Genomic DNA, 24,198 nt, shown 5'->3' with positions numbered 1-24,198 from the left:
GCAACAGGCTATATGTTCTGTTAAAATATTTTCAAATTTATTATCTAACATTTATAAAAACATCACTGCCTAATAAACTTGTTTACCTATTACATTTGTTCAAAAGATAGGACTTTTTTCTTTTGTCAGTGAAGACAAATGTATGGTAAGTAGCCAATATGAAAACAATCAGACTTGTTCTGTTAAAAAGTAACAAATCTGCTGAGCAGCACCTTTTAAATCTCATAAAGTTTTATAGAAAAAAAAAAACTGGGAAAAAAAGGAAACCATATTGTGTACTGTTTCTTGGTCAAGTTTGGTTATTAGATGGACAATGTTGCCCAGTAACTGCTCTGGGACAAAATATAAGCACCCCAAAATCCATTTGTAACCACTCTTTTCAACACTTTGTGCAAGTCTCTGTTGTTAAACTGACTTAACTGGATATGGAGCATGGCCTCTGCAGTGTCGGATAAAGTAAAGTCACAGAGTCTCTAATGTAAACAATGACACAAGACAAAGAAGAAGAACTGATGTAAGACCATGTCACAGGAAAATATGTGATATACTGTATACACAGCCTAATTCAACACACTGTGTTTCTACTAGCAAAGAAAACAAAATGATGAGTCTAGAGTATTGAAGTAGAAATGAAAAATTCCGTTTGCCTTTAACTGCAGCCCCAGTTGTACACATCAGCATCGCAAGTTACCCTGCAGCCTTAGGTCTCACATAATTCATTGCACCTCTCCCCAAAATAGCAAACTTACACATAGGATCAAAATAGCTCTCTATAATGAAGTAAGTACACCAGACGTGCAGAAAATATTAAGTAAAAAAAAAAAAAAAAAAAAAAAAGAATAAATAAATAAAAAGACTGCCAACATGTTCCATTACTTTTATCTATATATCTTTTTTCTGAGTGGATAACCTTAACATTGTGTACAAACTTGGGTTACCACAGTAACAACATGTCTATAGTATGTGAAAACTTAAAAAAATCTTGCATCATGGCTGATTTGGAACAGTGCTTTACAGTATGGAGCTTTCAGATGTGCAACGCTTCACCTCAAAATAAAGTACAGCATCACACAACCAAAAAAAAAAGTAAAGAAAACACACTTCAACTGCCTCTTTTAGCACAAAAGGGAGGTTTTCAAACAATATCAAGTCATTTCTTTGTAGATATTTTCCATTTATGACTAATGTGACAAATGCGCCACGCAGACTTGAGCGTGTAAAACAGATACTTCCTCCATTAAGGACATTATGGTTTTTTTTCTTTTTTGGTTTATATAATAACAGGAAAGTGAGAGGAAAAATTGGATGGATATTTGTTACAGTTTTCAATTTAGACATAATTAAATTTGATGTGGGTCCACATCTGAAAAGATTATCCCTTTTTTCAACCCTGGTGGAAGTATGCAGCTTTAAACTGGTGTTGTTTTTTATGTGATGCCTGACAGAGTAATACCTGGGGCATGTCTTTAGTATCTGCAGAGCTAATCTTGCACAATCTGCAAACACTTATATTTTTCTGCTTATTTCCAATTATAATAAACTTACATTATTAAAGAGAATATTTTAGTCCACAGGTTTATGCAGATGAGATGAATGGCTTTCTCTCTTAATTTCAAATTGACTTTAAAAGAGACAAAGAACAGAAAAAGCAAGAGAAAAGGATTCGAATTTGATCAAATAAAATCATATAAAGTTATCATGGAGATCCCTAATTAAGATGAAAATTAGAAAATACAATTATTACAAGTACTGAAATAAAGCTGCTTATAATCTGATGGGAAAACCCACAGTTCATCACTGTTTCATTATTCATTGTACATTTATCTTTCCATTGTAAAAGGCATATGATAATTTTTTTTAAAAAATTTTGTATGACAAATGACTAATTTATCTTCGCAGCGTGAATGATTGCAGATAGTGTTTTCTAGTTTTCTATTGGAGGAAAAAAGCAGTGCTAGAAAAAAAAACGTAATTTAGATTTCTGAAGTCTGATGGGAGGAAGCTGTTAACAGAAGACGAAAGCCTTTGTCAGGAGGGAAAAAAAGAGAAAATCAACATATATATCAATTAATAAAATCTTCTGAAGTTAAAATGTGTGTCTCTGCGTAAGGGGCAACCTTGGAGGGGAAAATGTTACAAGTGTTGCTCTGAGAAAATATGTCTAAGGAACTTTGAGGGCATTGAATTAAAAAAGAAATCTGCTTCCCTTTAAGTCTGTTGAAATGGCCGTGAAAAGGTAGCTTTTTATAGCTCAGACTGTCAGTCCTAGTCTTGCAGTGACTCTGCCTGTCACTGTAGCTCTGTGTCATGAGCAATGAGCTTTGCTCAGGTCAGAAGACTAACTGTAGAGAAGCTGAGAATTTCTTGCATCTGCATCTGTTCATTATCAAGTGGAAATCTGAAATGCGACAGAAAGGCTTCGACAAACACTGCATGATTTTGTGATCACAATCTTTTTTATGGCAATGAACGGTATCCAGACACTGATAGGATTGATTCTTGCAGCAGTTTTAACGTGATACAGAGCGTCTTTGCTCTTTTTCAGTCATAATTTACTCCAGAAGAGAGAACCAGCAAAATACCTGAAATATGAATGTCAATGTAAAATGTATGAGAGACAAATGAGAGAGGCCAACTGAAGAAGAGGAAGTAAGAAGCAGAGCTGGAATAACAATCTATCCAGATTGGGTTCGGGAAATTCTGTGTGAAATCGCACTTGATCTGATGCACACACATCCAATCACACCCCAACACACACATAAACTCATCCTAAGCTTTCTCAGACTTGCATTGACCTACATATGGGTATTTGCCCTGGGATCAGCACCAAGTAGTATTATGATGATACAATAATCCAGAGTCCAAGAAGAGGCTTTTTAGGATCTTTTTGGATGTTTTGCAGGAACATAAGGAGGAATGGGAGAAAAAAAAAAAAGAGCAAACTAATAACAGCTGAGCTAAAGACACGCTGCCCTTCCAAATCTGCTTGTCCTGCTGCTTTTCCTCTCCCCTTTACTGACCTCTTATTTTCCTTCATGTCCTTCTGCAGGAGTGAAACTGTGTTGCATCAGTTTTGCTGCCCTGCCCCTGAACATCAAGAAGCTGACAACACCGGCTCATCTGGGTAAGATCGACCACCAGTCACTGACACTTTTACTCCAGTGTTTTTTTTTCCCCCCCTCATTTTTCTGTCTTAATTTGCTCTTTCAATAACACTCAACTTCCCGTCTGTACACACAATCTGCACATTTGTGTAATCTGAGTCATGTCAACACTTAGGCTTTTAATCATGCTTGATGATGTGTGTGTAGTGCTGAGCTGGACTGTGTGTTATTAGTGTGAATTGATGTAATTTTGGACCTGTGGAGCCTGGCACTGCAGCTAGAGCTAAATGCAAGCAAGCTATAACAACCTCACGGGAAACTCACAAACAGACAGTCGTGGAGGCGGAGGGTGATGTATGAACTGATATTGCCACTATCAAAGCGCCCATGGCAACCCTGAAATGACGCAACAGCTGCCTCTACCACAGTAACTGGAGGATCTACTGTAGCCCACTTTAAGTTCCTGTTCCTGCGTGGGCAGGATTGTCTGTTTGCTGTGCGAGTTTAGACAAACTGTGTGTGGAGTGTGTGAATACATGAACTGTCACTTGGATGGTTGAATGAGCATAGCGCTGCTGAGAGCTGTTTTTTTTTTTTTTTTCCTGTTTCACAATGATTACTGTTTGCTCCTCCTCCTCCTCTTCCAGAATTCCCTCCACATCTTTTTAATCCCTTGTACTCTGTTTCTAAATCGAGCCTTTCCCAGCTACGTCTGCTGTTGTGTTCATCTGTTGTGCATCTGCTGCAGCTTGTTTTGTTGTTTATTTCTTCTCATTATTTATGTTCTTGTTGAAAACCCGAGCTTTCTCTATTCATCTCATTGCAATTATTTACATCTCATCTCTCAATGTTAAGTCTTTCTCTTCCATTCTATTTTTATTAATATCAGCATCTGTCTGTCTGGAATCCCTCTCTTCTCTCTGATCCGACAACTTTACTCCTACACACACACAAGGCCCCGATTGGACAGGCTAATGGCACAGCAGCAGTGGACACCCAGCTGAGAGGATGAGATGTAGAGGAGATATGTAAAAACCGCGGCTCATTATTATCCTCCTCATGTGAAGTTGTGTGATGTTGCTGTTTGCTGCAAGCCTTCACCGTGTCTACAATGCACGCTGTCATCCTCTGCATCCATCTGTGCACACAAACCTCCCGAGAGATGATATGAGATCTGCCTCCAACCTAACCTACTGTACCTTTTCCACTTGGCTCAGCTTTTATATAAATGCGTATGAGTGTGTGTTATCCTCTGGGTGTATAGTACTATAGGTCTCGATGGGACTGTAAGTGATGTGATTGGACAGAAGTTCATTTCTCTTCCACCATGACACATGCAGGCAGGGCAGGGGTGTGTGCTTGGTGTGTTTGATGCTGCTACTGTATGAGGATATGCATGTGGGAAGGCGCAAGTAGGAGTGTGTATAATACCCATGTCTTTATAGAAGCTTTTGCTGTCTGGATCCATTAATAGCTCAACTCATACTTTTAAATCCTCTAATGTATTCTAATGTACTCTAATGTATTCTGATGCAGCGCTGGGGCATGGTAGTGTTTTAATAGAGTTTTTGATAGAGGCAGCCTCCAGGATGCAAACACCAACACACTCCCTCTGTCTTCCTGTTTCCTCTCTCTACTGCTATCTCAGCCTTTCCTCTGGTTCCACTGTCTCCGCTCGGCTCCCGCCACTTATATTCCCCCAATTTTATCTCGTCTGAAGATGCGACGAGACTTTCTGGCCACGTCTCAGACTTTTGGCAGGGGTACGCAGTATACTTGATTTCACAGCAATCGAAGAAAACAAAGAAGTGCTTAAGTGATGCACTCATTATTTAACCATGAGCAGGCTTTTTACTCTCCCAAGTCGTTTTTAACTCTGGTTCTCTTTGTGTAAAAATGATTAGCGTAAGCAGTATCTGGTTGCTGGAAAGATTGCCCAAGCACAATGCTATACACGCACGCGTGCGCACACACACACACACACACACACACACACACACACACACACACACACACACACACACACACACACACACACACACACACTTCCATAATTGCTCACCATTATGAAGCCTCTAGGGTGTGATGATACCTCAGTCCAGTTAGGCCAGATAAAAGGTGCTGAGTGTCAGTATTTTCCTACTTTAAGTAGCTGTGAGATGCCTGAGAAGTTCCAAAAGTGGAAGGAAAGCTTCATACCTAAGAAAATATGGATTACTGGAAAACTTGCGAGTATGAGGACATCCATTATCTCAAACCAGTAAATTACTTAAGTCCTACATGGCTTTCGCAGAATGTCAGTAATTCTACCATGTAAAAGAGCCTTTTACCATCTGCGTCTGGGATTATAAGAGGAGGATGGAACGCTAACTCTGAGCTGTGGGTGACAGCCTCCACACTTCACATGGTTTAGTGCTGACTGGATTTAAATATAGCTTTGTTTTGGCTTCAAGCTTCCGCTGCTATCACAGGGATGATTGTTTATTACTTATCTGTGAAGTCTGATTAGGTCTTCCCCAAACTTGTACTGCAAGTTATGTTTGACTTTGAAGACAATGATTTTGTCGTTTTGCCTCTAGTGGTTTTTAATGCTTCATCCAAAGCAGCAGAACAAAAGGAAAAGACTGTCTAATAATCTTTCCTTTTTTTTTTTTTTTGTCATGCAGCACACTAAGAACGTTACACTCTTCATCATAATTGCAACTGAAATGCTCAACCAAATGATGTTATTGCCATGGAAACACATCAGCCTTCAGAGTCTCATACATGGAATCAGCATTGATCTTCCTAGCATTTCAAGTGGAACGTTGTTGGTGTGGCAACAGAGCAAGAGATCTAAATGTGAGCTGCTATTCTTCTGCCTTCAAGGTTGTGACAGAAATAGCTCTCAATTTACCACTTAAAACACCTTAATGTGCTCACCTTTCACAAATAAATGTACTGTTACCAACCAGATAGCGTCTTCCTTTCTTCTTTTTGGCTCTCATGGAGTGAGGTCAGCAGTGCAAGGATAGAGATATCCTTGGCATCAAAATACAGCACAAAAATATATAAATTTAACATTTTTATTGCAGCAAAATGTCTAGTTTGGAAGTATAATTCTGCTTCAATTAAATTAACTTGATTTAGAAAGCTATCTCTTAGCTTTTGTACCCCAGCTTGAGCCCTACAGTACAGATTTAATGGACATCAACATACTAAAAAAGACATTCACACTTATAACAGAGCTGATAGGTGGAGTGATTTACACATCTGAAAACAGGTGGTTAGTAACAAGTGTGCAGAACCCATTATCATCAGACATGGCAATATCTTGTTAAATAATTATATGAACCACCTTTTAATGGCAAAACTTTGCTTTTGGCTACATGTGGAATACCATAAAATGATCATAATATCTGCCTGAATCACAGAATTGCTCCATTTACACAACATTTCTCTTGTCCATTGATTAGAATCAGTGTCTGAAGTCTGCTGCCGTGCAGAATATCCCTCAGCTAAAAATGAGCGCTTTAATGAGACAGTTGAGAAGGGAGAGTCACTGGCTCGACTGGTCACAATTTATTGACATACAAATTGTGATGACTGAGGTTTATAACCCCTGGATGAGCTCATTATCCAGAAATGAATCAGCAGCAATATTATCAATCATTCATTTTCCACCACTGCTTATCTTATTTAACTTAACAAAGGGACTGGAACCTATTCCAGCTGCCACGGGGCAACAAGCATCCTGGACGGGTCTTCAGTCCATCAGAGGCTCGAGACAAAGAATCATGTGTGCTCAAACTCTTAATGATTAATCGTTTAAGTTATTAAAGTTAATAATGGAAAAAAAAATCCTCCAAAGTCATGATCTGTGGTTTCAAAATGTGAGGATTTGATTAATTCTCCTTTTCAAACCAGGGTATTAAGGCTTATTGACTGGCAAGTAAAGCTACATTTCGGGTAACATTTTAAAAGCTCCATCAGTTTTCTTTGATTTGTTCTTAAGTTTAGAGCAGTGGATCAAAGAGCTTCATCAAAAATGTTATGAAGGTTTGAGTTTTCACTTATTGATTCATTGTTTTCTTGTTGTTGCATTTTGATCTCAGAAAATTGTTGTTGAATTGCTTCTTTTTTATTGCTTTTTTTCTCCACAGTATAATCTTAGGTTGGGTGGTGGTACAAAAGAGCATATCTTCAGTTAATATTATTTTATTGCAGTGAAACAGAATGGGGGAAAAAAAAAAACAAGAATTGCATCATTTTCTTTGAGGATTTAAAACAAACAGCAGAAGCAGGGCAATACTAAGAAATATTTGAGGGGTTACAACATCATCTATGCACTACCATGCCCTGGCATACAGTATGACTTATTTCCTAACAGGGTATTTGGGCTCTCCAGCTCCAAAGCTTTCCAAATGATTAGAAAAGTTATTTTATATTCTAGATAATTCCAAAACTTTTATTAAAGCTTTATTGCTTTTCTCAAATTAAAAGTGATCTTTTCAAGAGATACATCTTTTCATTTTCAGTAATCGTGATGAGGAAGAGAATTCAGTTTTCTAAATCATGAGTACTGGATTGGAGCGAGCACCATTTTTCAATGTATGGATTTTCTATGGAATAAGACATTGCTGGCAGCGACTACATCACACAAAATTAGTCTGTATTTTAACAGACATTTTTCCATAAATCTCTTCAGACTTATACCTATAGTGTTATTAAGTCCCATTTCTCTCTGGAATTATGCATGTTTTTGGTCCACACTTAACAATTGGAATTACATTTTAGAAATACGAGCTTATTCCAGCTTCCAAATTTTCTTTCAGGAAGGATCTTCATTGTCGATAACAGAAATAGGATTTACTTCTTCTTTGGTTGTTCAAAAGACAATTTCCATAACAATCCTCAAGTTGTTGGATCGTCTCGTGATCACCAAGTTTTCAGGATCTTAATGGGGTGTGAGTTCCTTTAATGTAATCACATGTCTAAGAAGTGGGTCAGCAGGCCCTTTTCCGTAGTTCTATTTACACACGAGGTCACACATTCACTTGCAGTCCAACTGGTACCTTAAAGGGGGGTCTTTTTCTGCCTCCCCAAAACTAGTCTGGGTAATACTTTTAGAAAAAAACGGTTAAGTAGACCACCTCAGTTGAAGTCTTAGAGCGATCTTTCCAGAGATGTTCTTGGTATTTTGCAATACTATTTTTCATTTGTTTAATGTCTTGACGCAGTCAAAGACAGGTTTGGTTTAAGCGGCTGACAACATCTTTAAGTTTAGAAGGACTAAAAAACAATGGAGGAAAAATTATGTCTAGCCAATGCAGTGAATAAAAGGTAGAGTTTCAACCTAAAACCTTCCACCTCATGCCTGTGGTGCTCATTATGTTATGGGGAAGTTTAGAAAAACATAAAACTGAGGTCTGATCACTAAAATTCTTTTGTAAAGGCTTCCTTTGCAAGAGTAAGCGTTCCATCCTTCCTACAATAAATAATGAATAAGTACAACTTGTAACACATTCAGAAAAAAAAAAAAATTCATGTTACAGAACAGACTTTTGAATAAAAAATAGTTTTTTTGTATCGGGTATTCTGACCAATGAAAGAACAAGGAAATTTTTGGCTATGATTTGAAATTATTTGCAAATGTGGAAACACTGTTGCTTGCTTTCCTCATGTAAAGTACAAAGCATGATGTTAATATGTATGAAATAGTAAATGACAGAAAAAAATAGCACAAAGCTGCAGTCAACTGGTTAATATTCATCCAATTTCATTTCAGCAACTTGTAGAGGAGCCACAAATTTGACCAAATAGGACTGGACTCATGAAGCCAGTCATCCTCACCTCGGGCCAAAACACTCACATATCGCAGTCTCTTTTCTGAATCTCTTCACATTCACCAGAACTGATGGCCCGCCCTGTGACAACGGGACAGTTTTGGATGGTTGAGAGGATTGATATCTTTCTGCTCTTATTATTGTGGCAGTGGACAGATGCTGAGCCTGGAGGATGGGACGTCCTCTGGCAGAGGACAGGAAACAGAGGGGATCAAGAGGGAGGGGCCGAGTGAATATGAGATCAACCTGGAGAATAAAAACAAGCAGGTAAGACTTTTTACCATGTGTTTGCGGGCTCCCAAGCTCCCTAGCATAGGCTGAAAAGCTAACAATACTTTACCTACTTTAGTACAAGGAGGTGTGTGAGGAATGATCACTTGACATTGTCTTGCTTGACAAAAAAGACTCCCATTCAGATCTATTTCTGTCACTGTTGACACGAAAAAGCGCAACCAGGATAACAACTGCCACTGTGACAGGAACATGAAAGATGCTAGGTTGTCATGGTAACAGCTAATAACTGCTTGTGGCGGCTGGAGATGGCTTTATTCCTTATAGCGAACTGCTGAAGGGTCTGCTGTTGCTTCTGCTTTTGCTGCTGCTGCAGTGGTAGTGCGGATATATATATATTTATATTTGTGTGTGTGTACATGCACGTTTCATGAAACGCACCAGACACACAAGTGGCTGTCCTCCTTTTTCTCCCCTTCTGTCTCTTCTTCTGCCTCCCACTCCTCCTCTTCTGATTCCCTCTTGCTGAAGATATTAGAGGAAAAAATTCTGGAGGATGGTGAGATTTTGGAAGGAACTACTTTCCCAATAAACAGAACAAAAATAAGCTTGTGAGAGTGTTGATTTTTCTACTCATTTTCTCAACAGCACCTTTGTGACAGCCCATCGATCCTCGTGTGGCCTTCACGTAGCCCTTCAGCCAGTATTAGCTGCTGAATGATGATAGATTATGTTTGTTTTAGTTCCAACCTTCCTGGTTCAAAAAGGGAAAATAGAGTCAGATGGATACCTGAAGGGTGTGAGTGTGAATTTATGGGATTGCTTCAACTCTTCTGATCTTTTTACAAACCTGTTTAGATGACAGCATACATGATTGCTGATGCATGATTTAATATGTTTCAATGGATTAATTGCTCTTGCAAATAGCCTCATAAACATGTTTGATATATCCACTGCCTTTCAACATCTTCCTTTCCCTAGATAGAGGAGTTGGAGCAAAAGTATGGAGGCCATCTCATCGCAAGGAGGGCAGCACGTCGCATCCAGACAGCCTTCCGTCAGTACCAGCTCAGCAAAAACTTCCAGAAGATCCGCAACTCGCTGTCAGAGAGTAAGCTGCCACGTCGGATCTCTTTACGCCACCCCAGCCCCTCAGGGCGAAATCGGAATGCAGCCCAGAGACACAGCTATACTCTGCATCCGGGAGGAGGACAAATACCTTTACGCTCTAAGACTCCTCCACCACCTCCATGTCGCTCCACTTCGCTGCCCCCATCTCCTGCTTCAGCCCCAGCAAATGCCCCTTCTTCAACCCCTGCTCAACCCCCACCTCAAACCCCCGGACCTTCACTCACACAGCTGGAAGACTGCTTCTCTGAACAAGTGAGTAATATCTAAATGAACACACAGTGCAATTATTTATACCATTTATCAAAATATATGCTTATTTCAACATTTAAACCATCCATACATCATCCTCTGTATGTGGGAATTGGAGACTAGTCACTGCAGTTCTGAAAAATGCTTTCCCAATCCTGCTGGCTGTTTGAATTTTAGCTGCAGTTTGGGACCTTCTTTTCTGTGTTTTGGTTTTATGTTTTAATGTATCACATGTTTTATACCAGTGAAAGGTCTGAACCAACAACAGACTAGTTTATGAGCCAGGTTATGGATAATTAAGCTTTTGTAACACTTGTAGATTTTGGTTCAGAAGCAGAATCACTATATTTGTCATGATCATACAAAGAAAGAAGGAATTTAACTCTGGTGGCAAGTTGCTCTCCTTGTTCTTACAATGAAAAAAATAAGCAAAGAATTAGCAGAAAAAAGAAAAGTTCAAATAAATAACTATAAATGCAAAGTAAATGTGAAGTAAAAATAAAATGAAATAATAAACAAATAAATACTAATATAAGTACAAGCAGCAATGAACATGGTTTCAGTAACATTAAAAAGACTCTCTGTGGGACGGATGTCATCTAAAGGACATCCTATGCTGTTCTAAGACCTGAGATGATTGTCCAGGATTAATGACGCCTCCTCAGATGCCACGTGCAATAATAAATCCTAAGCTCAAACAATGCAGTACTGTTTCCGGGTTTTGTTTATACATTATTTTTGCTTTGCATGGTAAAAAATTAAATCTGCATTTGTAGTTGCAGTGGCAAATTGTGTTTGCTGATAATGGTTTTCAGAAGTGTTCCGGCTCCAACACAATGAATCCTACAGCATAATCATGTCTGTCTCATGTTCAGTGTTCCTGAAGTGGTGAGAATAATAGCTATTTTAGTTTTGATTTTCAGAAATGTCCCTTAATTACAAAGGTATCGCTGGTTTTCCTGAATATTTTAACAATCTAATATTATACTACAGATGAAGATGTCCCTAAGTATTTGAAAACTCTTATGTTCTCAAAAACTTTTCTCCTAAATAAATGACTTACCCAACGCTGACAGGAGAAAAACTCTTATGTTAAAAATATTGCACATTGTTCCAATCACTGCAGCATATATATGAATGTTTGCATGCCGCTGTGGTGTTTTATTGTTTAAAAAATGTAACCCCTTCAGGCTTAGTATCAGTTACAGAGTGCACCTAGTTAAAGGCTGTTTTTAGTATACACATGGTTAAAGGTAGTATTTTGCAAATTAGCCACTTCATTGGACATCAGTGAGTCATCCAAAGCACTGCCACTCACTGTAGCATAAATAAATGTAATAAAATGAAATAAATATAAATAGATAGATTTTAATGACCAAGTTTGACTTGATAATGAACAGGACAAAAATTATGCAGCTATATTTTTTTTTATAGAATATTAATGCTATATAAATATGACTAAATATTACTTTTAAGAGTTTTAGAGGTCAGATAAAAATAAATAAAAAGTAAAAAAAACTTAAAAAAAAAAAAGAAATCATCCCTATATATGTCTTTATAAGTAAAATATTGTCTGTGAAAAAATTCTGCACTGTTTTTTAATAATTCATGCATCAGAGGGGTTAACACTGCCAGGAGCCTATGAAAACATGTTAGCATGTTGCTGTTTGGATCAATTTGATATCTTAGCAGAAAACTCACACTGAATGGCTCCAGTGATTCAATATGACAATTATATCTATGTTCAATGGACTTCTAATAAGTCCAGTTGCAGTCAAATTTAAATCAAATGAAACTTTATTTATGCAGCACTTTTCGTACAGTCAATAATTCTATATTTTCTATAGTTTTACTGTCATCTTTGGGTATTAGCCCTGCTAAAAATCAAAAACATTTCCTCACATAAATCCAGCCCCTTGACAGGATGGCTCAATTTTATGTGTATTTCTTGCCCTCGTCCTTGCAGCTTCATTCGTTGGCTCAGTCCATTGATGACGCCCTTCGTGGTTGGAGCTTGTCAGAGAGTGGAGAGGGAAAGGGACTCCTGATGGACCCCGGGGCCCTTCGTGCAGCTGCTGAGAGTGCTTGCCTGCCCCGCAGTGCTAGCTCTCTGCTCATGGCCTTCAGGGATGTAACTGTTCACATTGACAGCAATAGCTCCTACACCATTTCCTCCGCCACCACCACGACAACCACCTCTCTGGGAAATGCAGGTGGGGGAGAGGCAGGCAGCAGGAAACCCTCAGTGAGTGGGATGGCTGGGGGAGGAAACAACCAGTCAATGGAGGAGCCAGAGTTTCCTGCTCCTCCACCTAGCGAGGAACTTGAAATGGCTGATCCCGGATCCAGGAGGGGTTCAGCAGTGCCAACTGCAGGAGGGGTTGGAATGGAGGGAGAGATCAGCTTAGACAAAATGGGATCCACCTCCACCTCTACCTCTACTTCCACTTCAATTTCCTCCACAGTCCAGTCAAATCAGCAGCCTGCCCAGATATATACCCAGTACCAGCAGTACCACTACACTCACCCCCAGCAGATACCTGGAGGGCCAACCCCCGAGGCCCTGCAGGCCCTGGTGGTCTCTCTGCCAAGGGACCGCTGCCAGGATCCAGCCTCCTGCCGCTCACCAACTCTGTCCACTGACACACACCGAAAGCGGCTCTACCGTATAGGACTCAACCTCTTCAATGTGTAAGTGGGCTGGCAAAACATTCATGACACCATCACAGAAAACATGTTAAATATTTCCGTATCTCCTGCCTTAAGGTTCAAAATATTGCTGTTTGAGTTTGCCCCTCCAAGGAGTCGCTCATTACAGTTTGTGATTGCTGGGAGGAGCAACTTGTTTAATGCCATCTTGTGATGGTGTGATGTCCATAAAACAAATCGAGAAGGGAGGTGAGCTGAAGAGAGAAAGAAATGCAACATTTGATTAAAAAGCTGAGGCTGCAAACGAGGTTTTAAATACGAAAGACACTCAGGCTCTTTAAATAGCCACGGTTCACGGTTAGCCTTCAGTTAATATTAGCTAATACAAATTAAAGTAAATTATGTGAGCGACAGTCAGGCTGATCCCGAAGTCCTGAGCTAACAGCTTTTCTGGATGAATGCACTCTTCTTTTTACTCTCCCTTCTACACACACATACACCCTTCTTCAGACATGCACCCTCAGTCATTAAACACACTTTCTCTTAAATACAGAGCAGTGCATTTTCTTTACACACATCTGCTCGAGTGCACATACGCATGGTCAACTCTCACAGTCTACTTCTCTGCCACTGATTGACTGTTTACCAGGAACCCAGAAAGAGGCATCCACTTCCTGATAACGCGTGGTTTCGTCCCGGACACAGCCATAGGAGTGGCTCACTTCTTGTTACAGAGGAAGGGCCTGAGCCGACAGATGATTGGAGAGTTCTTGGGGAACAGCAAGCTGCAGTTCAACAGAGATGTCCTGGAGTGAGTGCATTTTATTTTGTGATCCTTCATCACACAGGAACACACATTCTCTCACAGTGTATATCAAGCTGGAGTTGTAAAATGTTTTAGGAGGTCAAAGTCCAGCTACAAATTGCTCATTAAATTGCAACCCTGTTCAGTTTTTCATGGGGTTTACTTGAGGTGAATGTAATAGTTTTAACCTAAAAGTCCACTAGCTTTTTCTAGAGCTTACAGCGGCAGTTCACAGGCCCCTGTGGAAAAAAGTTTCTCAGATATCACTAAGATGGCTTTAGGTTTAGCTTTTTCACTAAGGATTTAAATGACTTACGAAGTCTGTGTAATAAGGTACTGAATAATGTTTTATGGGATAATCATATTAAAGAGGACATCTTATGCCCTTTTTTCACATGCTGACACAACTTCCTGAGGTCTTAATGAAATGTCTGTGACATCCTTCTGTCAAAATACCACAGGATTACATTTACCATTCCCTCATCTGTGGTTCATCCCCATCTACCGTTTCTCCTTTAAGAACATACTTGTCACTCGTCACTAAAGTTGTACAGAATGACAAAACACTGAACTGCAAGTAAAGGATCATTGATGAGTCAAAATGATTTCTCCATTCCTTCTTAGGCTCTATAAATCATTACTAAATTTCATTATTAGTCAATTACTCTGTGTTTTGAATAAGGTTTTAGGACTGTCTTAAATAACAAATGGAGACTTTTCACTTCTAACTTCCACCTTAAAAAAAATCCAATAAAAGAGCAACAAGAAGAAACCTTATTCCTGATAAGATATTTTAAGCATTGGACTAAGTACGTAACTCTTTATTTCTTTCTTTAGTGGATTGTATAATTACTGTTGAGAATTTATTGCCAAATGCTAAAGGTGTTTTTTGATCATCAGTATTCTAATAATACATTTAAAATGATTGTAGGACTATAATATCTCCATGTTTCCTTGCTTTATATTTCAGTGAATATGAATCCCCCCAGGTGCTACCCCAAGAATAGACAATCAAATTCTAGCAAAAATTCAGTTTCAAAGTACCTTTATCTGTGTAAAGACAAAATGCAAGTAAATGCAGGATGTAACGTACTTCTATATGTTATTCTACATCAAAATGCTATAAGACTCGTTGTTCGTGATTAAAAAATCCTTTTAAAATTAAGGATTTAACTCTATAGCTGTTTTTACATCTTGTGCTTGACTTTTAGAAAAATAAAGAGATAAAAAATATGAACATATGAAGCGATTTGTTTGCTGAATTGAACTTTTAGATTAGGTTTTTGAAAGCGTTGCCCACATATACGCATGATGCTTACTTCACATGCATAAAAGCATCTGTGACAACATGTATGTACCTAATGCTTGCAGACTCTCTCTTTTTGCATCCTGTCTATGCAGAGTGTAGACAGAGATCCTGCACAGAGGGGCTTTTTGCTGAGGTTGTTGTACTGATTGTAGAAATAGGTCACTGCACTAAACACGCATACAACCACTCAACCTCACTTTCTTACAATCAGACACATTTTGTACTCCCACAGATGCACACATGCCCACAGATCTACAATCTTGTTTGTCCTTCTACTATTGCCACAACCTGTCCTCAGCCTTTCATTCACCTCTCTCTTGCCCCCTTACTCTTTGGATTTCATTACTTTGTGTCGCTCATCCTTCTTCTTTCTTCTTATCTCCATCTGTCGCCAGACCCTTTTTCTTTGCAGATGTCGTCACAGTGTGCGTACGTGTATACATTTACAAACATGTTGTCAGGAGTCTCTTCCAGGTCAGCGGTTTTGCATTATAAGTATGATTTTAAGAGGGAGATTTGCCATCAGCGCTTAGTTTCCTGCATATTCACACGCATACACATTTCTACACACTCATTTGCTTTCTTATTCCTGTGACACAGGACAACCAAACCCAGCCTTATTTCTCTCTCTCTTTCCTGACTATCTTGTTCTTGGTCTCTTGACAGCTGTGTAGTGGATGAAATGGATTTCTCAGGCATGGAACTTGATGAAGCCTTGAGAAAGTTCCAGGCTCATGTCCGTGTTCAAGGAGAAGCACAGAAGGTGGAGAGACTCATCGAAGCTTTTAGGTGAGACCTACAGCTCGCTCCAAACCAAGCCTCTCTGACCAACAATTCTATTTTTCATACAAGGCAACACAGCAGTTCATCACGTGACTAGCAGGGTGTTCAAAGGCACTTTGAACTTCACAATATGAGTAAAAATTTTGCTTGAAGATACATATGCAAAATAAGAAAACATTGATGTCTAACAAAGCTCAGATTTTGGGATGTTTCTTTCATCCAAAGAGTAGGAAAAACAGAAGAGCAAACTGATAACAATGCTGCTGTAGAGACATTCAAGTGCTTAACAAGTCCTGCTGTGTCACTGAGGCCGGTTCTGATGACACCAAAGCCCCTTATCATTAGTAAATTAGAATGATTGCCTGAAACCTTTCACTAAACTCGGCACTCTCTGATTGTTAGCCAATCAAAACAGAGACCTGCACCGCAGGCAATCAGTGTGTGTTCCATCAGGACAAAAATAGATGCTCTATTTCACAACTTTCTCGGCTGGATGACACCTTCTGTCCAAAAAATATTCTTTCTAGGTTGTTTATGTGTTGGATATTTTCCATTTCTTTCTTATTTTTTTTTTAAAAATCAAACCAAAGGCATGTATCAGTGCAGGATTCATACAGGGGTTTTGCCCGAGTTGGTTTTCTGTTCATTTCGTCAGTGCTGACTCTAGCCCTGCAGTAACTAAAATGTATGAGCATGTCTGCTGAAGATGACTCATTTAAATACCATGAAGACCTTGAGAGTCCTACATTAATGTGCAGACTCTACGAATGCCTTTTCGTGGATTGTATACCTTTGCCCATAACAAACTCCTGGGTGAAACAGTTTTGAATGATGTTTTACCTTTAAGCTAAAAATGATTTGAGATAAAAAAAAAAAAAAACCAGATATAAGCAACTACAAATAGGAGCTCTGGCAGTACTGTCCTTGAACTGTTCTTGTGATATCTAAAGATTGCCCTCAGGATCGAAAATTCAATAAACTGGCCAACGTTGTTTTCTCCTTTAGAGTAATAGCATGCATTGCTATGTACATTTAATGTCCCTCTGCTGATGTTCTGTACTTTACCTCAAGAATATTTTGCCAGGATGACACAGCAGAAGTCATCATCCCTTTGAACTCATTAAGTAAAATGCTCTTTTCTACGGCAGTTGTATGTGATTGCTGTTGGAAATGTGATGCTCTGTCAGAGACCGCCTACTGCTGCAGCATATTTATTTTTTTTCTAGTTTATTTTTAGTCTGATTTGCAGATTTTATTGTTCTCTTAGATGTATTCTTCAACAAAACCATAACAAGAAAAAAAGCTCTCATGTTGTTCTTAGTAGTTCCTGCAGAAGACTTACAAGTAATACACTTCCCTAAACTTTGGGATATCATCATGTAACAATGTTAGCTAGCGAGCTTAACTTTTAGAAAAATAATCTTTTACATGTTTAGCACCTTAGTTTGCAGAGCTAATTAGCACATAATACAAATACCAGATGGAAGTGCAGATGGAGGGAATCATTAGTTTAGCAGATTTTTTTGTAGCCTGGGAACCAGACAAATCTGAGAGCTCATGTTGCATTTACAGCTGGTCCTCTGTCCAACTTCCACTCAACCTTGACTATGACAGACTGTTTACAGCTGTTTATCTAATGAGGGGGTGGGTTTGATAGAGTGGCCTTAAGAATTTTTACAAAATAAGTGGATATAATTAAAAAAGCTTTATTTCAGTGAATTTTAATTTCATGATCATTCAAAAGTACAAGATTCCGCAGCACAATAACAGAGTTGATTCACATGAATCAATCAATCAATCAAAGATACGTTATCCCCGAGGGGAAATTCAAGGGGGCAGTAACTTGAAAGAAAGAAAAAACATAGAAGCATATAGTCATTTTTCCTCATGGCATTATGTTAGTGTTTCAGAAATGAATTTTTGAAAACAGGCTGTGATGTGGGTTTGTCTTCTAGTGTCCTTTGGGCTCTGAAGTACAACATGCTTTTTTGCTCTTAGGGGTTCTAACAAACTCCTGCAACTGTATCCACAGTCATGCTGTTCTGTGCCAACTGAAATCTAAAGAAATCTCGCAAAAAACAAAGATTTGACTGATATTAGCTATATGTAAACATTACAGGATCAGCAAGTTATTCTGTGGCAAATAGTTGCTGTGATATTTTATTAACCATTCAGACAGCATAAAAGAAATCCAGTACAAAATAAAACTGTTTTTCCATGCAGCCAAAGATGCTCACATCCTACATTTGATAGAATATATTCTGCTTGTTTTATTTTTTTTATCTGAGATGACAGACTTAGACCTTGGGGGTTAGATGATAATACAAGACTATGGAGAGATTTCTACCACTCATCACAAATCATTTCCTGAAGCTGCACTTGTTTGTTGCATTACAACTTTAATCTTTTAAATTAAATGATATAAAGGTGTTCAGTTAGATACAAGCTAGATACATGGAAATTGCCACTTCTTTCCTTCAGTACTCCCTCATGATTGCTGCAGCATGGGATCATCACCATGTTAATAAACATGTTTTGCTTTTTTGCAACATGCAGTCATGTTTTTCCTCAATACTTTGATGTACAAGCATGGATTTATAAAACTGTCTATAGATGTCAACTTCTCCACAGGCTTGGGCACTGGTGCAGTCCTTAATCAGCACATGCCACCTCCTCATTTCACAATGTGCATCTGCAGTCATTGTGGTAATTGTGGGCATATTCGTGGCAAACATGCTCAAACCCCTTTGATCCAAATGCATTAGTTTATTTAATTTCTTCTAACCAAACTAGGTCTCACTGTTATTGCCTGGGATGAGAATCAGCACCTCCAAATCTGACACCATGGTCCTCAGCCGGAATAGGGTGGATTGCCCTCTCCAGGTTGGGAGTGAGGTCCTGCCTCAAGTGAAGGAGTTTAAATATCTCGGGGTCTTGTTCATGAGTGAGGGAGGGATGGAGCATGAGATCGACAGACGGATCGGTGCGGTGACTCTGCTCCGGTCTGTCGTTGTGAAGAAGGAGCTGAGCCAGAAGGCGAAGCTCTCAATTTACCAGTTGATCTATGTTCCTAACCTCACCTATGGTCATAAGCAGTGTGTTGTGACTGAAAGAGCTAGATCTCGTATACAGGCGGCTGAAATAAGTTTCCTCCGCAAGATGGCTGGTAGAGTAAGACGCTTGGTCCTCCAGGAGGGGCTCAGAGTAGAGCCGCTGCTCCCCTGCATCAAGAGGAACCAGTTGAGGTGGCTTGGGCATCTGGTGTGGACACCTCCCTGGGGAGGTGTTACAGGCACGTCCCTCTGGGAGGAGACCCCGGGGAAGACCCAGGACACGCTGGAGGGATTATATCTCTCGGCTGGCCTGGGAACGCATTGGAAGTTGACAAATGTGGCTGCGGAAAGGGAAGTCTGGGCTTCCCTGCTTAGGCTGCTGCCCCCGCAACCTGACTCCGGATAAGATGGATGGATGGATGGATGGATGTTTGGAATGGATGGATGGATGAATGGATGGATGGATGGATGGATGGATGGAATGGATGGATGAATGGATGGATAACCAAACTGTGCGTTGTGACCACTCATCAGGATTATTTCATATTATTTGGCAAAGTTTTTGTTGTATCTTTGAGCTGTTTTGAAAGAATTTAATTCAATTACCTTCCTTTTTGGTGTTTGGGCATCACTGTAACAACATGGCCTTCACGCATGGTGCTATTTTATGAAAATTGCTTCTGCATCTTATGGTAGTATGGCTCCTTTTATGCCTTGTTCCCACTGCTGTAACTATGCTCCATGTTACGGTCAGATGATGCTATGGTTATGAAATCAGGAGTAAGTGTTAAAATACTTTGCTATTATCCACAGTCTTCCTCATAGTCTTAATCGGGCACATTTCAGTCACAATTTCTCATCTGATTTGCTGTTTGATAACAGTAAAAAGAAAAATGTGAATGTGAGCAGCTTTTTTTTTTCCAAATTAACAGGAATAATTTAGAGTATATATGAGCACAGAGAGACAGACTAAAGCAAATGTAAAGGACTGACAGAAAGCAAGATAAAATTACAATGCACTTTAGTCATGCTTATGCTAATTGGTACATGCCATATCGTGATATTCACCAAATACTAAGTTGTAAATAGCTGGCATCACTGTTTATCATCACACAAAATGGTTCATGGTGACTGTAATTCAAATAATCTGGGATTTGCGAGACAGAGAAGTTGGTTCTGAATGATATTTATTTAAGGTATCGACTCAAAATTGGTTAAAACTTTTTTATCTTTTGTAAACTAAATGAAAAACGGAATATTTTCAGCACCCTAAACATAAATGAAAGTATGCTTTAACTCCAAAAAGTGTTTAGAGAAAAAAAAGGAGACAGAATAGTTCTCATTTTCATACGATGGCCAATCAGAATACCCACTGGGGGCCTCGCTTAATCACATCACACTCAATCATACGCTCTTAGCCTCGGGGTACATATTATAAAGTCATCAGACCACACTCTCATCTGCAGCTGGAGCTGCAAGTTCAGGTCAAAAAATGAGTTTGGTGTTTATCAGGACAGCCAGACATCCGAAAGCCACTTCGGTTATGTAACAGTCGTTATGTCATCTGTTCGAGGCGTGTTGTACTCTTGTTGCGAGTAGTTGCTTTATATGAAGTTGTATTTGTGCCAGCTGGCATGCAACTTTCATATGGAGATATGAAGATAAGAGATTGGGAGCTAGAGTTTAAATAAACTGGTTACGTAAGATGGAGATCTGTGCTAGGAAATGTGAATGAAACAGAAATACATGCACATGCTGTACTTCTCGCTTCATTTATGTGCTCAGAGTTTCCTCTCACATATGCTCTTACATGTTTCAGCACAAGTCTTTTGCATACTGAACACTTATGCACATAAAGGAGGTCTTGTCTTGGATTTAGAGTTTTTGCTTCAGAATTACATCAAGTTGGCAAATCAGCACTCTCATTTGTGTATCAGTGTTTGTTAAAGTATGTGTGTCTGTTTGTTTTGTTTGCAAGGGTATTTGTCCAAAGAAGGGTCTACCACAAACAGAAGCATTTTCTACCAAGCTAGACTGGCTGATTGATATCCTATAAGTTCACGCTTTAGATCTCGTATAGGGTGTGAGAAATGGCTTTGTGGTTGCACACGTCTCAGATGTATCCTCTTGGTTGCACATGGTCTGACAAGTACAGAGTTCTTAGGAACAGAGCAGCCTTCTCCATGTCTGCATTCTGCCTGGCTGCAAAGATAAAAGCATCCCACCACTATAATGGCCTACTGTGTAAGTGTAAATGACAGTAGAGGAGGGAGCTATGGGGGCGAAGGAGAGGTTGAAATTAGTTTGTGAAGCCTATGGGTAGCAAGGGGGCAAAACAAGTCCAAATGCAGTATCATTCTCTCCAAAGCAGCATTACGTTACCTAGGGCTGAGCTGTTGTGCACTGTCAAATGCCTTCTCTGTCCTGTCAGTCACATTTGTGAAAGAATTACTATTCTTCATATCTAAGGAGGAACTACAATCAATCCGTATTGTGAGATATCTGTTTTAAAATCAGCAGGGATAAAATAAAAAAAAAAAAAAAAATCCATTCTTGTTCTTTTAATAACTACACAGGTTGTGCTGATTTCTCCTTACAGCGTTCCCTCTGATTTTATTAATGCAGCAAAACACAGTCACCAAATCCCAGATCCCCCCTCAGCTCATTGTTGATTTTTTGAAACAGTTAAAAGGATTTTGGTGGCTTGCATCTGAAGCGTGTCACGGAAATGATTAAGTTCTGCTACCTAGATGAAGATACAAGGTTGTTAAGAGCTGTGGCTTATAATCACTTTATGTTCACCGATTATAAACAGGATGCACTACATAAACATAAAAATGTATAAATGCAAACAGAAAATGACCACAAAGTTAAAACAACTCACCTCCTCTACGAAGATGTTATTCGTTATAAGGCTGTGAAACTCATTTTTAGCTACTGTGTGGGTGTGTTGATGATCTGACTACATGAGTGTGATTTCACACTGACTGATTTTTTGCATTTTATTAACACCTTTCTCTAGTTACTAAATAGGGCTCTTTCCAAACCCTGACTAATGGCATATTGTATCTGGATTTATTGTAGGCTACCAAGCTGTTTATCTTGTATACAGTAAAGCAGGGAAATTAGGCATAAAACCACAAATTTATCATTAAAGCAACTATTTGTTGTTGTTTTTTCTCTTTTTTTTCCACATTTGTTACATCAGAAAAAAAAAGGGATGTATTCTGTTATAATAAGTAGTAATTCTAAGGATTTCATGATGAATAACTCTGCTCTCCTGTTTCCACCATAGTCAGAGGTACTGCATGTGTAATCCTGATGTGGTGCAGCAGTTTCACAACCCAGACACCATCTTCATCCTGGCCTTCGCTGTGGTCCTACTCAACACTGATATGTACTCCCCCAACATCAAACCCCAACGCAAAATGGGCCTAGACGATTTCATACGCAATCTAAGAGGTTAGTGTGTGCACCATCTATCCAGATCTGAGACAGGTGGTGATTACAGGATCTTTACTGTGAAGCCTCCCTGTGGACAGAGATGATGTAACGAGTTCCTGAGATATTTCAACATTTGTAACAAATTTTATGTGCAAAGTTTGTGCATTTTGTTATATGAATATCATCTTCATATACACTCATGCATAGCTCAAACCATCAAGAGCATGCAAAGATTCATTGGATTGAAATGCCAGAAAGAATGATGAGGAAAATGAAAAAGAGAGCAGAGGGCCAGGGAAGTCAAAGTTTTACAAGCCGCCTCTTATCAGCCTCACTCCTATCTCACCATAAGTCTTCTGAGTGACAGACTGTTGAAGTGAAGAAAATTACTCAGGGAGGTTGCAGTTGTCTGCCTCTTCCTGCTGCCATCAGAAAAACCATCAGCAGTGCAGGAAGAGATTCCTGATATCCTTGAGTCAGAGCTCTTGCTCCAGAGATCTTTGCGTCGGCACATTTCAGGCTTTTTGAGGCTCACTTAGTATTAGATTTAACAATGTGAAACTTTGGATTTCTGGAAGCATCACCTCCCTGAAGTTCTCAACGAAACCTCCGTCCAGAGGTTCAACAAATGCACACATTACACATGAACTTCAGCCTAAACAAGAGCAATTTCACTTTGATTTGAAAGAAAGGGTGAAACAAAATTCAGTCTCAAATTCAGATATCAAACTGATGGTCAGGAACCCTACCTATCATGGCAGGTTTCATCTTGTGTTGTAGTCTCCTTTTTTATTTTGTAGTGTTGTGTCTTGCTTCCTGTTTTGCTTTTCCGTTCGTTAGTTTTCACCTGGACTCAATGAGTTGATAACACCTGTGTCTGTTCTGTTTCTGTCAGTATTTAAGTCCTCGGTTTTACTTCTGTTTGCTGGCTCATTAGCTCTGTTAGCCTTCCTATATCTGCTTGCCTTTAGTTTAGTGATCTTTAATTAAAACGTCTAGTTTCTGCATCTCTGGCTCCCGTCTCTGCATTTTGGGTCCACACCTCCACCACACCTGTGACACTATCAGATGTCTTTGAATCAGCAAATTAAAAATAGTTAACAAGCAAACTATTTTGAAGCTCAAACTTTTTCTGAGCCATAAAGTAATGGACTGGTAAAAAAGATTTAATGTTTTTCGGGTCTTGAATAAACTGAACAACACAGTGCAGCTTATTTCTATTAAACACCTCTGTGCCCTTCATCTTATCTCCCCTCAGACAGTTTGTAACATCTCCACTTTATGATATCACCCTTGTGCTAACATTTATTAAACACGGGTTTATTTCCCGTGGAGTTTCTTATGGACACACAAGATGCAGTTCTATTCAGTAAAAATAAACATGAATTTATGTTCTTCATTTTGGGTTTTATTAGTTTTTAAGCTACAAGTCTTCAGCACATTTCCACCACCAGTTGTTGATTAGGGTGAAATGAAGCCGGAAGGCTTCTGCAAAGCCTGTTGTCATACAGGCATTTATCTCAACTCGTGTCAGCTGTTGATCCATAGAAGATCCTGGAAAAATGGTTCAAGCAAGCTACATTTTTAAACTATACAATTAAAAAAGACCAAGCCC

General features: G+C 39.2%; 1 protein-coding gene across 1 annotated transcript in view; it reads left to right on the top strand.

The window, feature by feature from the left end:
• iqsec3b (IQ motif and Sec7 domain ArfGEF 3b) overlaps positions 1-24,198 on the top strand; it is a gene marked incomplete at both ends in the record, with an annotated part of 33,456 nt that overhangs the window by 3,189 nt on the left and 6,069 nt on the right. The window contains 7 exons of the mRNA XM_079248615.1: positions 3,050-3,124; positions 9,079-9,196; positions 10,142-10,543; positions 12,507-13,231; positions 13,839-14,000; positions 15,970-16,092; positions 22,435-22,601. Of these exons, the coding sequence (XP_079104741.1) occupies positions 3,050-3,124; positions 9,079-9,196; positions 10,142-10,543; positions 12,507-13,231; positions 13,839-14,000; positions 15,970-16,092; positions 22,435-22,601 (1,772 nt within the window). The remainder of the gene's footprint in view (positions 1-3,049; positions 3,125-9,078; positions 9,197-10,141; positions 10,544-12,506; positions 13,232-13,838; positions 14,001-15,969; positions 16,093-22,434; positions 22,602-24,198) is intronic.

Source organism: Telmatherina bonti, assembly GCF_933228915.1.
Source record: "Telmatherina bonti genome assembly, chromosome: 2".
NCBI lineage: Eukaryota > Metazoa > Chordata > Actinopteri > Atheriniformes > Telmatherinidae > Telmatherina > Telmatherina bonti.
This window is presented reverse-complemented; position numbering and strand designations above follow the sequence as displayed.